Raw genomic sequence first — 14341 nt, forward strand, 5'->3', positions numbered from 1 at the left:
GCGTGCGCCGGCCGTGCCCGGCGCGCCTGCGCAGAGCCCGGAAAAGCGCGGAGTCACTGCAGCTGGGAGGGGGGCGTGGCTTCGGCCGGCAGTTGGAAAGCCCGCGAAACGCTTCTTCCGGCGGGGCGCTCTGGGCAGGAGGAAGGGGAGGTGCCCCCCCCTGGGCTCCGCCTCCCTCTCCGTGCCAGTATCCGAGTTCCACGCCGCTTTCCGGCTTAGGCCTCAGCCCCGCCTCTGTCGGAGGGCCTCCTCCTTCCCCCATCTGCGTCTCTGTGTCCCCAGCCGCCCCAGACCCCGCCATGTGGTCCCAGGTCCCCTCCCGCAAGTCTCCGCTCTCCCGCTGGGTCCCGCTTTCCGCCCCGCCTTAGCCGGCCGCCGCGGGCCCGGCCCCGCTCCCTTCAGCGGGGAGGGAGGTCTCGCGAGGCGCCTGCCAGTCCCGGGCGGCGCGGGACTACATTTCCCAGCGGGCGGCCGGCGCCACGGCTGCGGTCAGGTGACCGGGCCGCCTGACCCGCACTGAGTCTGGGCCGGGCGGGCGGGCGGGGCCGCGCCGGCTCTGCAGCTCGTCCTTGGCTCCTGATCCCCCTGGCGGGCCCCTCCGCCCGGGCGACAGCCTTCTGGGCGCTCCGCCGGGTGCTGGGCTCTCCCTCCTCGCGCCGCACCCTAGGAATGTGCTAACTGTGCCCGCGGGGAGCGCTTCGCCCTCAGCCGGGACTCGGATGCGCGGACTGGAGGGTGACAGCCTGGCTCCTGGCTCCGGACCCGCCTCCGCTCACCACCCCTTCACCCCCAGGATCGGCAGTGGGTGCGCCCCGAGGAGAGCCGACCGCCGGGGCTGCCGCCGCCGCGGGCCTCCGGCAGAGTGGAGCCAAAATGTCCCCGGAATCTAAAAAGCTCTTCAACATCATCATCTTAGGAATTGCCTTTATGTTTATGTTCACCGCCTTCCAAACTTGTGGAAATGTGGCGGTGAGTTGGGGGCTGCTGTCCCGCCTGGGATGGAGGGCCTCACGGCGCGTCCCAGAAATGAGAATAAGCCTTAATCGTATCCAAGAGCGCGCTCCAATTGCGCCTTTTACTTTCTCAGCCTTCCTCGTTGTTTTTCAATGATTAGGATTGGTTTCACGTATCCAACATTTCTTCTGGGCATAAGGGGATGTGAAACATGGCCGTCGGTTTCTCTGTGTGATTCGGGGGGTGTGTGTTACCTGTTTATCTTACTTTCTGTCCGTGTTAAAGTCTGCATTGTACTTGGAGATAAGGCCGAGTTTCCGCAGGCCCCCTCCCCCGCCGCGCTTCCCTGACTTGGGTTTATCTCCTGTTCTGTAATCCTTCTTCTTCTCGCCGCCACTTCCAGTGTTAAGTATTGGGCATCTCCCATTTTTACTTCATTCCCAGTGCTTGGAGACTTTCCAGGGGGGAGAGGGGTCAACGTTTCGTGTTGTTGATTTCGTTTTGTCTTCCACACAGCAAACTGTCATCCGGAGTTTAAATAGCACCGACTTCCACGGCAGTGGATACACCAGGTATGGTTCTGTACCGTCGGTTTTACTTTACATGTTGGGGGTGGGGGGCGGTTTGCTTAAATCCACATCAGAATCACGGGCAGTAAAATACAGGGAGTTAGTAGTGACTGCTGTTTCCTTCTCTGTATCTAGACTTTTGGGGAGAACATCGTTGAATAAAGGCGATGAGTTTAGGTTTCATGTAGAAATTAGACACCAGGTCTGAACTCCCGGCTTCATAGCCCAATTGCTGCATTGCCTTCCGGGTTTCCTCGCTCAGCTAGCACCTGCCGAGCGCCGGGCACAGGACCTGGCATTTCATAAGCACTCAATCAAGTATTGTCACTTTACGTCTTCCCAACCTTAAAACAGAGGCCGTTTTACATGACTCTTGAAACACTTGGTCTTTCTGCTTTTGCAATTCCATGAGGATTCATAGGCTGTCATCAGGAGCGTTTAGGTTTTCATTAGGGTGTTGAGTCCCAGTTTTGCACATGGTGAAAAGGAAGCGAAAAGACCTGCGTAATCCCTGGTACACTGTGCCTGGAGCCGGAACGTAACGTGCGCGTGTATCCACGCCCAGATTTCTCCATCCGTAGGTATTAGATTGTGGCCAATACCAGTCTTTCGGGTCACCTCTCCCCACCCCCACCCCGTCTTATTTGGTTGTCACCTATCCCAAGCCTGACCTGTATGTGATGTTTGAGAGTAAAGGGATACTTATGCCCATTTTCCTAAAGGATTGCCACAGCGTTTTGTAGTGCTTTGTACTCACTCGTATTCTACGGAACAAGGGAAAGGACATTTGGTATTTGAGAGATTCGTAAAAGCCAAAGAATAGTTTACTGTGGGTTTGTAAGTAGTAAGTAAATCCAGGACCTTTGAAATGGTTTTAGTCCCACTTCGTCCCAAGACGTACGTACCAGGTAAGGCTGGGTCTGTAGTCGCTGAATAATGTTCAGTGAGACCTTTAGGTTGAGCCACGTGAACTCTGGCTTAAGCAGGCTATAACTCCGCCCGTTATTTATAGCAGCAAAGGCGCTCGCACTTGCCAGGGGTTGTAGGCTGAGTGTGGAGAGCGGACTGGTTGACGGGGGCCTCGGGAGGCAGATGACCAGGTACGGGACCTGGGCTCCCCCCGCGCCGTTCACCAGGCGCCCAGGTGGACGCTGGGCAGGCGACTTAGCCCTCCCGTGTTTCAGTTTCCTTCTCTGTGAAACGAGGACGCTAACAATGCCTTCTTCACAGAGCTGGTGGGCTTAAGAGCAAAAACATGTAGAAAGTGCTTGGCATAGTGCCTGTTGGCTGTGGTTACAATTTACCAGGACATCAGACACCATATCGTCCAGGGCACACTTCCTCAAAGGAACATCGCATGAGACTTCAACATTTGGTACACGTGAGACCTTGACTATGGCGTTCGGTTTAAGGATATAATTATAAATGCCGCCTAAAGGAGAGGAATGTTCACTGCAAAACGTCCACAGACGAAGTAACCTTGAAGAGGGGACTTTTAAGACAGCTCTGTGTTGTTCTGTGTTTGTGTGTTCCGTGTCCAGCATGGCCATCATTTATGGAGTGTTCTCTGCTTCAAACCTGATCACGCCGTCCGTGGTGGCCATCGTCGGACCTCAGCTCTCCATGTTCGCCAGCGGTCTGTTTTACAGGTGAGTCGGGTACTTGTCTTTCTTTCGTTTTGCCGGGAACACCTTCAGCATCTCTCAGGCACACGGCGAACGTGTAACAGGAACCTGCCGACTTGGGCTGAATAGACTAGATCCGTGGTCGGCAAACCGCGGCTCGCAAGCCACATGCGGCTCTTCGGCCCCTTGAGTGTGGCTCTTCCACAAAATACCACGGCCTGGGCGAGTCTATGTTGAAGAAGTGGCGTTAGGAGAAGTTTAAGTTTAAAAAATTTGGCTCTCAAAGAAATTTCAGTCGTTGTCCTGTTGATATTTGGCTCTGTGGACTGACGAGTTTGCCGACCCCTGGAATAGATGAAGGCGATGTTTTAGGGGTTTGGCCGTCTTCTCTGTGCTCAGGGATACCACGTCGTTTGAACGTGATTGGTCATGTGTATACGCGCTCTTGTTTTACTCTTAATGAGAACAGTGCGCAAAAATCTCTTTCCACGAGAGTCCAAAAGAATTTCCCATGAAACAATCTTACTTGATATCAGGTTGACTGACAGGAATTCAAAGGAAAGAACTCAGCGTCCCTGGTGGGCTGGGGAGCTCCAGTCCCTTCATGGGCTGAGCAGCCGGCAGAGACCAGCCGCTCACCATCGTTCGGTGCCGGATTTTACACGTGGGAACCAGTAGACGAAGAAATGCGTAGATTTATTCACACTGGATGGCTAAAAAACAATAAAAATAAAAATAAAAAAAAATACGTAGGTCACGTCTGTCCCTTTTTGTTGTTTTGTTTTCAACACTGGAGGAGTCCTTTACAGGTTGAATTTAATTTTTTTTAAACTTGGTTTTTATTGATTTTTAGAGAGGAAGGGAGAGGAGAGAGAGAGAGACACATCCATGATGAGAGAGAGAGTCATGGATCGGCTGCCCTCGGCACGCCCCCCCACTGGGGATGGAGCCCGCAACCCTAGGCGTGTGCTCTGACCGGGAACCGAACCGTGACCTCCTGGCTCATAGGTCGGCGCTCAACCCCTGAGCCTCGCCGGCCGGGCCCCAGGTTGCCTTGAAGAGAGGAGAACCCTCAGAACTGACTCCTAGAAGGCATAACGGCGCTCTGTGTCGGGTGTTGTTTGATGTAATACGTTGACCTGTTATATTTTAGCATGTACATTGCCGTTTTTATCCAGCCTTTCACGTGGTCCTTCTACACAGCCTCTGTCCTCCTCGGCGTGGCGGCTGCTGGTGAGCATTTGGGTGTCTGTCTGCTTCCTTTCCCGGGGCTTCCCTGAGAGCGGCGTTGGTGCGTTTAGGGCGTAAAGCGGCGTGATTTCTCGCCCCCGGTAACCTTTGGTTTGGATTTCAGTGCTGTGGACAGCCCAGGGGAACTGCCTGACAATCAACTCAGACGAGCACACTATTGGGAGGAACAGTGGGGTCTTCTGGGCGCTCTTACAGTCCAGGTACGACCCTTCGGAGCTCAGCCTTCCCTGCCACTTCTTGTCACGTCGTTTTAGATCTTGGTTGTGTCGAAAACGCAGATTTCCCCACGTTGTTTGACTTAAGTTCCTAGCCGCACACAGGTGAAAAAGTTTCACAGAATTACTTACAATGCATGGACCGACCTCAAATGCATTGGAAGTTTTGGTTAGTAAATAGAAACTGATATTAACCCTAATGTAGTTAGCACTGGCGATCGTTCAGGGACTCTTGGGATCTTACTTAACTTTAATAATCCTCATGAGATACCATACCGATGAGAAAACAGGCTGAAAAGTTAAGTAGCTGGTCTGATGTAAACCATCATTATCTGGACTCCAAAGGCCACGTCCTTCTGACCCAGCTACACTGGCAGGTAGCTATTAACAAATACTTATTTAAACTCAAAAGTCAGACGGAGTCGTTTCCAGAGTTCCAATAAGCAATCACATGCCTTAATGTGAGTCAAGACCTCCTGAAGGGTTGCTGAGTCAGGTGCCGGCCGTGGTGGGGGGTGGGGGGAGGGGGCGGCGGCCAGCTCCATCTGGGCCAGTTGAGTTTTTCAGAGTCAGGGTGCAGTGGACACTTTCAGATGACCTAGGGCAGGCAGATACATTTAAGATTATGTACGCTTCCTGCTTTCTCTCTTTTTAACAAGTAATGGGAACATGGCTTAAAAAACTAGAAATACGAAAATAATTTCCCAACATTCTTTCTTCCCTTTTTTATTTTTTTAACCCCAGCTTGTTCTTTGGAAACCTCTACATATATTTTGCGTGGCAAGGGAAAACTCAAATATCAGGTTTGTTTCATTCATTTTGCTTTGTTCAGCTATGTGCAAAACGTAATGGCAGTTTAACAAAATTTCCCAGGGTTGCTTTGTTCAGAATGGTTCTGATGGACCTTGGTACCTTAAGGCCTCTCAGATTTTAGCTTTTAGCGACTTTTTCCCTTGGATTATATTATTAAGCTAATGACTGCAAATGGCATCTGCAGGTGTGGGAGGGGGTTATGCTGAAAATGACCATATGCGTCGGTTGTCAGATTTTGGAATTCTTAATTGTTTTGTCTGTATGCTTCTTGGATTCAAAGGATATGATTGAGTTCTTGTACCTTTTTTTTCTTTTTGCTTATTAGTAATTCTGTAACTGAAAAAGCAAAGGTGGAGATATCCTATTTTACTGATGCCGTAAAGTACAAGTTGAATGAGGAAGTGTTTCGATGGTTATAAACAAGCCCAAGATATCTACTTTCTTCTCCTTCCTCCTCCCCAGAGAGTGACCGGAGAACAGTGTTCATCGCCCTGACGGTGATCAGCCTGCTGGGGACAGTTCTGTTCTTCCTCATCCGGAAGCCGGCCTCCGAGAACATCCTGGGAGAAGATGAGTTTTCCGATGACCAGGACCTGGAAGTCAGCGAGTAAGACGTCGCTCATGTTCCTCTCTCCTTGACAGTGTATTTGGAGTAGATCTAGTCCAGAGGTTACCAGCCTTTTTATAGCCCAGCTGATACCCGATGCCAGGCAGGCAGGAGGGGCAAGTTTTAAAGCAGGTGCGGGGCGGAAGGAGGGCCCGGGTGGGAGGTGGCTTTGCCCCACTCCGTGCCTACAGGACCTGGGGCTTATTTCAGATTCTTGTACTAGACCTGGCCCACATTTTTAATCAATAAATTATACCTCACCCAGCCGTGAACCCAGATGGCGGGAGGTGTTGCTTTTGGAGCGTTTTAACGCTGAAGAACTTACTTTTTACGCAGTAGGAGTGGCGGGCAATTGAGCCAGCGCACATTGTTTTCACGGGGTGAAAACAGCAGGGTGAGCCGTCAGGTCTGCAAAACACATGCATGAATGTGTTCAGCGCATCCGGCATGAAAGAATCCTGCTCCTGGTCAATACCATGAAGAGCCACCAGGTGGCGCCGAGCCAGCTCCTGGAGCAGGGAGCACCCAGGCGCTGGGCGTCCTGGCCAGGCCACGGGGACCTCAGGACCCTTGCAAGCTTCAGTGGAAGGGAGACAGTATTTTTGTTCTCTTTTCAGTTTTCAGGGGATAAACGTTCCTGTCCTTTCTCTTTCTTTTACCAGGTCTCCCCGGAACAACCTGACCAAGGCCGTGGACGCGTTCAGTAAGTGTTTGCTGTGGCTGAAGGACGAGGACTGACTGTTCAGGAGCCACGTCAGCACGTGCCTCTCCCTTTCCCGTGGTGACTGGGGGTGACGGTACCCCAGTGTTTCCATGTTTCTGGGTCTGCCGCTCTGAAGGCCTGAGTCTTCTCCATAAACACATCTGGAGCGGGGGATGTGAAGGATGGCGGTGATCCCACAACCTCACCCGAGTGGGGGTGTGGGAGGCGCGAGGGGGCGGCAGGGAACCCCGGAATTGGGGGGTTACAGGAGAAAGTGAGGACACAGGCCATCTCTCCAGGAATCCCTCCCCTCTCGGAGCGGGGCCGGAGCGCTGGTGACCGAGGGTTTGAAAGAACAGTCACTCGCATCTTTTGGGGCTCTTCCTGGCTAACCCTCTCACTTGTGTTTCATTTTATTCTCACAATCCCAAGGCTTGTATAACATGTATGATATAGCCTGTAGATGTGACCTATCCTTATCTCCATTTTATAGAAGAGAAAACAGAGGGTCTCGGGTTCGATTCCTGGTCAAGGGCATGTACCTGGATTGCAGGTTTTGATCCCCGGCCCTGGTCAGGGCGTGTGGGAGGCAACCAATCGATGTGTTTCTCTCACATTGATGTTTCTCTCCCTCCCTTTCTCCCTTCCACTGTCTCTTTAAAAAAAAAATCCTTGGGTGAGGATTAACAACAAAAATACAGTTTTTAGAATGCATTTTCCTGCCAAAACCGGTTTGGCTCAGTGGATAGAGCGTCGGTCTGCGGACTGAAGGGTCCCAGGTTCGATTCCGGTCAAGGGCATGTACCTTGGTTGTGGGCATGTCCCCAGTGGGGGATGTGCAGGAGGCAGCTGGTCGATGTTTCTCTCTCATTGATGTTTCTGGCTTTCTATCCCTCTCCCTTCCTCTCTGTAAAATATCAATAAAATATTAAAAAAAAAAAAAAGAATGCATTTTCCATCGCAGATTTTAACTAATTTGAGCAGCATGAAAACAAACATTAAAGTGCGGAACTAAAGTTTTACCCTCAGACCCGAGCGAGCAGCTCAGGAAGTGTGTCCAGCGCCGTGTGGTCAGCGAGCCCCGGTGACTGCCCTCTGCGGTGACTGCCCTCTGCGGTGACTGCCCTCTGCGGTGACTGCCCTCTGCGGTGACTCCCCTCTGCGGTGACTCCCCTCTGCGGTGACTGCCCTCTGCGGTGACTGCCCTCTGCGGTGACTCCCCTCTGCGTCAGCCTGAAGGCTGCTCCGGGCGCCAATTCCCTCGGGAAGTGAGCACTTTTCCCGCTATCGACTCCCTTCATGGCCTGACCTTGGAACACCACTGTTGGGATGTTCTGCTGTTTATTTGATTCCATTTTCTCAATTTCATGTGTCTTTTTTTTAATTAGAGCTGGAAAATGCATTGGGGAAAACGCAACTCTAGAATATATTTGAGCAGTCGAAATGAGCATTTTATCTATAGAGCCAATAGTTCCGTACCTTAAGCTTTTTTGTTGTTGTTGTTAATCCTCACTCGGTATTTTCTGCATTGATTTTTCAGAGTGGAAGGGAGAGGGAGAGACAGAGAGAAACACAGATGTGGAAGACACATTGATTGGTTGCCTCCCCCTGCACGTGCCCGACTGGGGCCAGGGCTGGAGCCTGCAACCGAGGTACGTGCCCGTGACTGGAATAGAACCGGCATCCCTCTAGTCCCAGGGCCGATGCTCTAACCGTTGAGCAACCGGCCGGGCCATCCCTTAAGCATTTTAGTCTGAAATGTGGATCACCGAACTCTGTCCCAGTGTATTTGTTTGCTGGCATGTGATATTGACCAAGCGGTGTTTTGGTGAACATATGTTTTAGAATATTCGTTCGATTCGTTGACATTGAGTGCCAGATTATTTTCTTCTGTTTTACAGAAAAGTCTCTTAAATTGTGTGTCACCAAGGAGATGCTGCTCCTCAGCGTCACCACGGCCTACACAGGTAGGCGCCGTCGGAACAAGTGCCTCTTTCTGGTTTGCTTTCTGTCGCGGACTAATGACAACTGCCACCATGTCGTTCTTTCTCACAGTTCTGTGCACTGACTGGGCTCAGCGGAGGGGTGCTTGTGATGGTCCCAGTGGGGGTCTCTTGTGGGTGCTGTTAGGGGGCAGCTGGGCTAGAACATTCAGGATGGTTTCATTTGCTTTCGGAAGGCGTCAGATCCAGGCTGGGACTCTGCCTTTCCAGGTGTGCCTGGCCAGCTGCAGGCCCTCCCACGTGACCCCCTCTTCCCCTCCCTGCAGGATGCCACACTTCTTTTTTTAAAATATATTTGATTGATTTTTTACAGAGAGGAAGGGAGAGGGATAGAGAGTCAGAAACATTGATGAGAGAGAAACATCGATCAGCTGCCTCCTGCACACCCCCCACTGGGCATGTGCCCGCAACCAAGGTACACGCCCTTGACCGGAATCGAACCCGGGACCCTTCAGTCCGCAGGCCGACGCTCTATCCACTGAGCCAAACCGGTTTCGGCTGGATGCCACACTTCTTAGTGGCACGGGCTCCAAAAGGGGCAGAAGGAGAAAGGACCAGACCCTAAAGCTAGCCTGGCACCTGCCAGCGTCGCCTCCAAAGCACACAGGGCCAGCCCACGTGCAGTGTGGACGGGTCTACACTCGGGCTGATATCCGGGGCACGGGTCATCCCAGCCAGTGATTGTAGGGCAAAGCGGACACTAGAAAATAACAGTAAACCTTTGTGACTTTGTATGGATTAAGGTCATTTTTTTTTAAATATGATTTTTACTGATTGAAGGGAGAGGGAGAGAGGGATAGAAACATCAATGATGAGAGAGAATCATTGATCAGCTGCCTCCTGCACGCCCCCTACTGGAGATCAAACCCGCAACCCGGGCAGGTGCCCTGACCGGGAATCTAACTGTGATCTGGTTCATAGGTCAACGCTCAACCCCTGAGCCACACCGCTGGGCATTACGAGCGTTTCTGATGAAAAGGAATGAGTCTGGTGGCTTACTGCTGGTCACGTGATGTGATAATGGGTGGGGTGCTCTTACGTCTTAACAATGACAGGAAACTCATTTCCTCTTAAAAGGGCTGGAATGCGCTACTTGCTACTTTGCCCTTATCTGCCTCGTGGGTATAAGCATCATTTTAGGAGAAAAAGAATAAATAGTAAGCGTCTTCCAAAGTCAGTTAAGGTTTGTATCTTTGAGGAATCAGGTCTTTGGCTGATCTGCCCTAATTTTACCCTTTTCACAGTTTCCGGGGGGAAAGGGTTTGATCAAAATGTTACTGTGCAATAGTACCTGCTGGTTTCCGAATGTGCCCTCCGTTCCCTTGGGAAGCTGTCACAGATGCACGTGAGCTCTGTCCTCTGCCCGTCCCCTGCATACACACGCAGTGACCGCTCTGAACAGAAGCACGTCTTTGCTCCTCTGAGTTGTATATTTTAATCTGAAATATGCGACATCTGCCGTCGGGGGGCCAATCCCATTTCATCAGTGACGCAGCATGAACACTCTGCCTGGGAGTAACGTTTCAGGCCGAACGAGTTTTGTTGCTTGTGTGTGTTTGGTGTGTGCGTGGCTCGGACACTCCTAGGCACGGAGAGAGCTGGGGAGGGGCAGGGTGAGCGTCTAACTTAGACCCGATTGTTCCGGAAGGTCTGGAGTTGACGTTCTTCTCCGGGGTGTACGGGACCTGCATCGGCGCCGTCAATCAGTTCGGAGCGGAAGAGAAGAGCCTCATCGGGCTGTCGGGCATCTTCATCGGCATCGGCGAGATCCTCGGTTAGTCAGGGAAGAAGCTTTGCATGAAACCTCTGTCAGTTACAGTTGAAATGTTAAGTGTGCTTTACAACTCTCGGTTCTTGAATTTCTATTTCCCTGTTTATTTTTCCCCAAATGGGCAGGTCTTTGTTTTTTGGTTTTTTTTTTTTATTATCACTGTTGTAAGGTAACTAAGTTACAAGACATTTGCCAAACAATTCAGAGACAAACCGTAAATGGGAAAACACAGGGTCTCTGAAAATGCTCAGGGGAGGTGTCCGGGAATCCCCGACTTTCTTGTTCTCGGATGCCAGCCGGGGTCCAAACCCCCCACCCCGGTTCTGACGCTGCCTGCCCCCGTGAGCATCACACTCCCCAGGGTCAAGGGCGTCTGCCCTGACCTCAGACCCAGGAGGAAGCCCTGGGTCCCCGGTCTGCCCGCACTTCTGTCTCCCTGGATTTCCTTTCTTTTTTTCCAGATCGGGGTTTTGATTTATTGACCTGACCTCGGCCGTTCTGTTCTCGGTTCCGTTGACTTTCTAGGCGGGAGCCTCTTCGGCCTCCTGAGCAAGAACAACCGCTTCGGGAGAAACCCGGTGGTGCTGCTGGGCACCCTGGTGCACTTCGTAGCTTTTTACCTGATCTTCCTCAACCTGCCCGGGGACGCCCCCATCGCCCCCCTCGAGGGCACCGACAGCAGCGCTTACATCAAACCCAGGTGAGGCGGCCTGCTTTCCGGGTAGGCAGGGAGGGCGGGAGGTGACAGATGGGGGCTCTTTAAAGCCGGGCCGGTGATCCTGCTCCGGGAAGCCCGGGGCTTTACAATGCGTTCATGGAGCCAGGATGAGTTTAGGTGGAAATCCATAGAGAGCCCAGTCATTTTTGTGGTTGGTGCTCATCTTTTCCCACTAACTCGTCTTCTCCGTCTACGAAGAAGCACATGAGCGTCCTGTTTGAATGCTTTGCCTCTGCTTTTCTGAGCAGTGAAATCGCTAGAAGTGAGGGCCTGCGGGAAGAACAGCGAGGAGCGGGATGGCCGTCCAGCTGGGCAGGGCGGCGGTCCTTCACCGACATTTAGGTCCCGAGCTCAGCCGCAGGGCGGTCCTGCCCAAACAGTGTTGCTTCCAGACACTCGGCAGCCCAGAGCTTGCTGGACTGTGAACATGCGTGCACTGGAGCACAAATTCTTCCTTTGAAAACTCCAGTGTTTACTTACTCTTGTTTCACAGTGTTTAAAGCTTGGAAGGCAAAATGCTTTTGTGGGTGAGCCGCTTTTACATGGGAAATGGCTCTAGCAAATGTTGATACTCATTCTAAATCGATTTTTCTTTTATTCAGCAAAGAAGTGGCCATCTTCTGCAGCTTCCTGCTGGGTCTGGGAGACAGCTGCTTCAATACGCAGCTGCTCAGCATGCTGGGCTTTCTCTACTCCGACGACAGCGCGCCCGCCTTCGCCGTCTTTAAGTTTGTCCAGGTAACCGCGTCAGCAGGTTGTGCATCCTTTCTTTTAGTGCTTTAACTGTCTTCTTATTAACCCTTTGCACTCGCTTGCTTTTTCTCGATTCCTTTATTCTACTCGGGATTTAATTTTTTTAATACCCCAGATTTTACAAAGCGTGGCAGTAGAATAAAAAACTGGGAGTTTCTTTTCATACAAACTTATTTATTTGGATTTTTTTATATTTCAAATTAGTGATACATTCAAAGAGTAATTTTAATCTCGACATCCGAGTGCAAAGGGTTAAATATATTTTTATTGATTTCAGAGAGGAAGGGAGCGGGAGAGAAATAGAAACATCAATTAAGAGAATCATTGATTGGCTGCCTCCTGCACGCCCCCTAATGGGGGTCCAGCTGGAAACCCCTGGCATGTACCCTTGACTGGGAATTAAACTGTGTCTTCCTGGTTCATAGGTCAACGCTCAACCACTGAGCCACACCGGCTGGGCTAGCTTTGTTTCTTACAATGTTTCTCTCACGAGCAGTAGGGACATCCTCTAAAGGGGTCTGTGATTAGAATTAGGAAGCAATGCAGAGTGTGACCCTCCGGCCCCCGCTTATGGAAGAGAGCTTATGTTCTGTCTCTAATTCAGCTTAGAGCCTCCTTGGTTACCTGGGTTCATTCGTGGTACAGACAGTCCTCGCTGTGATGCACATTATTTCTCCAGTTTGTCGCAAGTTGCTATTTAAATAACAGAGACTGTAGCTCACTCGATGGTGACCCGCTCTGGACGGGAGTTTCTGGTGCACGTTTGTGAGCGGGTGACACATGGAGCCTGTCGAGACGCATGGAGAGCTCTGCCAGGCGCGGGAAGCCGTGGGGGGCGGGGGGGGGGGGGCCCCGCTGTGAGCTCGGGCCACCGCGTGCATGTTGTGACCCGTCCCCTTTCCTCCTAGTCCATCTGTGCAGCCGTGGCGTTCTTCTACAGTAACTACCTTCTCCTCCACTGGCAACTCCTGCTCATGGTGATCTTCGGGTTTTTCGGAACCGTGTCCTTCTTCGCGGTGGAGTGGGAAGCCGCCGCCATCGTCGCCCGGGGCTCTGATTACCGAAGCATCTGATCCAGGGAGGCCGTGCGAGGAGGGAGGCCGTGCGAGGAGGGAGGCCGAGCCTCCGCAAGGACAGAGCGCGGGGAAGGGCCACCGTCACTCCCGCGGGGGCGGGGCTCAGTGGGGGAGAAGGAAGACGCAGGCCCGCCGGCGTCGGAGGCCGAGTTCACAGACGTTCGCCCTCTAGAGCAAGCGGCATGGGGAAGCTGGTTCTGTCGATTAGAAGTGTTTAAAGATGTTGTTTTTCAGCCCGTCTACCACGAGTTCTTTTAATCATGTTACCGAATGTAAATGTTCCCTCTCCCTCCTGTTTCCTGGAAAGAGCTTGCCCCGATCAAAGCACTGGCCATACGTCACGTGGAGGCTCTCGCTGGGCCTCGGGGACGGGCTGCTGCGCAGTAATGGGGAGCATGTGCTACCCCGCGTGGGTCCGGGACGACATTTAAATAAATGGCAAGAGGCGGAAATGGAATCGCGTCTTTGAAAGGATTTTGCACTTTCTTCCTCTTTCAGCGTCTTGTTTGATACGTTTTCTTACCTCGCAGTTCATAGCGAGGAGGGCCTGGTGGCTGGCGCCCAGCTGGGCGGGGCCTCTGAGATGAGCTGTGCCCCGGACTGTTCCAGAAAAGCCCCAGCGGGAGGCTCCCACGGTTCAGGGTCTGTGGGCGTTGGCAGCCCCGCTTCCGTGCTGAGGAGCACATACGTGTACGTGGGAGGGAGCGCTCCTTAGTCCTCAGAGACCCGCCAGCCCGGGATTCTCCTGTAGCCCAGCCCGGAGGCGTGTGCGGCCTGGCTGCCTGCGGTGCCTGGAGCCACACCCTGGGGCGTGGGGGCTGGGTCAGCGGGAGGCCGCCCAGGGAGCCGCCTTCCACGGGGTCTGTCTGTCTGTCTGTGTTGGGCCTCGGGGACTGCGGCTCCCACGTGCGCTCCAGGCATCGGGATGATCAGTGTGGACGGGAAAGGGGCCACGTGCCAAACCCGACAAGCTCGGGAGGCCCGCGTGGCGGCCTTCAAACTCAGACAGGAACCAGCCGGTGTCTGAAGGTAAACATCCCTTCCTAACCACAGCCGCCAGGGCGGGTAGTTCCCGCCGGTAGCGTCCTTGACAAAGGTCAGCCTTGACCTTTGAAACTGTTGTCTTGGGCATCCAGGACAGCACACCTGTGAAGGGACAGGTGCGACCTTTGTTCCAGCCCCCGGAGGCACCCCCTCCCCACCAGAGCCCGAGCCGAGACCACGCCGCCGTCTTTCCCCACAGACCGTCTCCGTGGGCTGAGTGCTCGCTCAACTGTCCCGCA

General features: G+C 52.8%; 1 protein-coding gene across 1 annotated transcript; it reads left to right on the plus strand.

The window, feature by feature from the left end:
- Positions 1-515: 515 nt before the first annotated feature.
- Positions 516-13510, plus strand: MFSD11 (major facilitator superfamily domain containing 11). Its single transcript, XM_008155015.3, has 13 exons — positions 516-969; positions 1471-1526; positions 3065-3172; positions 4302-4381; positions 4503-4599; positions 5359-5417; positions 5890-6034; positions 6697-6737; positions 8639-8704; positions 10389-10514; positions 11037-11211; positions 11832-11967; positions 12891-13510. Exons 1-13 carry the CDS (start codon positions 874-876, stop codon positions 13053-13055), a joined length of 1350 nt encoding a protein of 449 aa, XP_008153237.2. The 5' UTR covers positions 516-873; the 3' UTR covers positions 13056-13510.
- The last annotated feature ends 831 nt before the right edge of the window (positions 13511-14341 follow it).

This window comes from Eptesicus fuscus, chromosome 20 (assembly GCF_027574615.1).
Source record: "Eptesicus fuscus isolate TK198812 chromosome 20, DD_ASM_mEF_20220401, whole genome shotgun sequence".
Taxonomy (NCBI): Eukaryota; Metazoa; Chordata; class Mammalia; order Chiroptera; family Vespertilionidae; genus Eptesicus; species Eptesicus fuscus.

Bases quoted from the DNA above. Each gene is read 5' to 3' on its own strand.
- MFSD11 (XM_008155015.3), top strand. From the start codon at position 874: ATGTCCCCGGAATCTAAAAAGCTCTTCAACATCATCATCTTAGGAATT. The intron at 970-1,470 runs GTGAGTTGGGGG...TCTTCCACACAG, and splicing joins AAACTTGTGGAAATGTGGCG to CAAACTGTCATCCGGAGTTT. The intron at 3,173-4,301 runs GTGAGTCGGGTA...GTTATATTTTAG, and splicing joins GCCAGCGGTCTGTTTTACAG to CATGTACATTGCCGTTTTTA.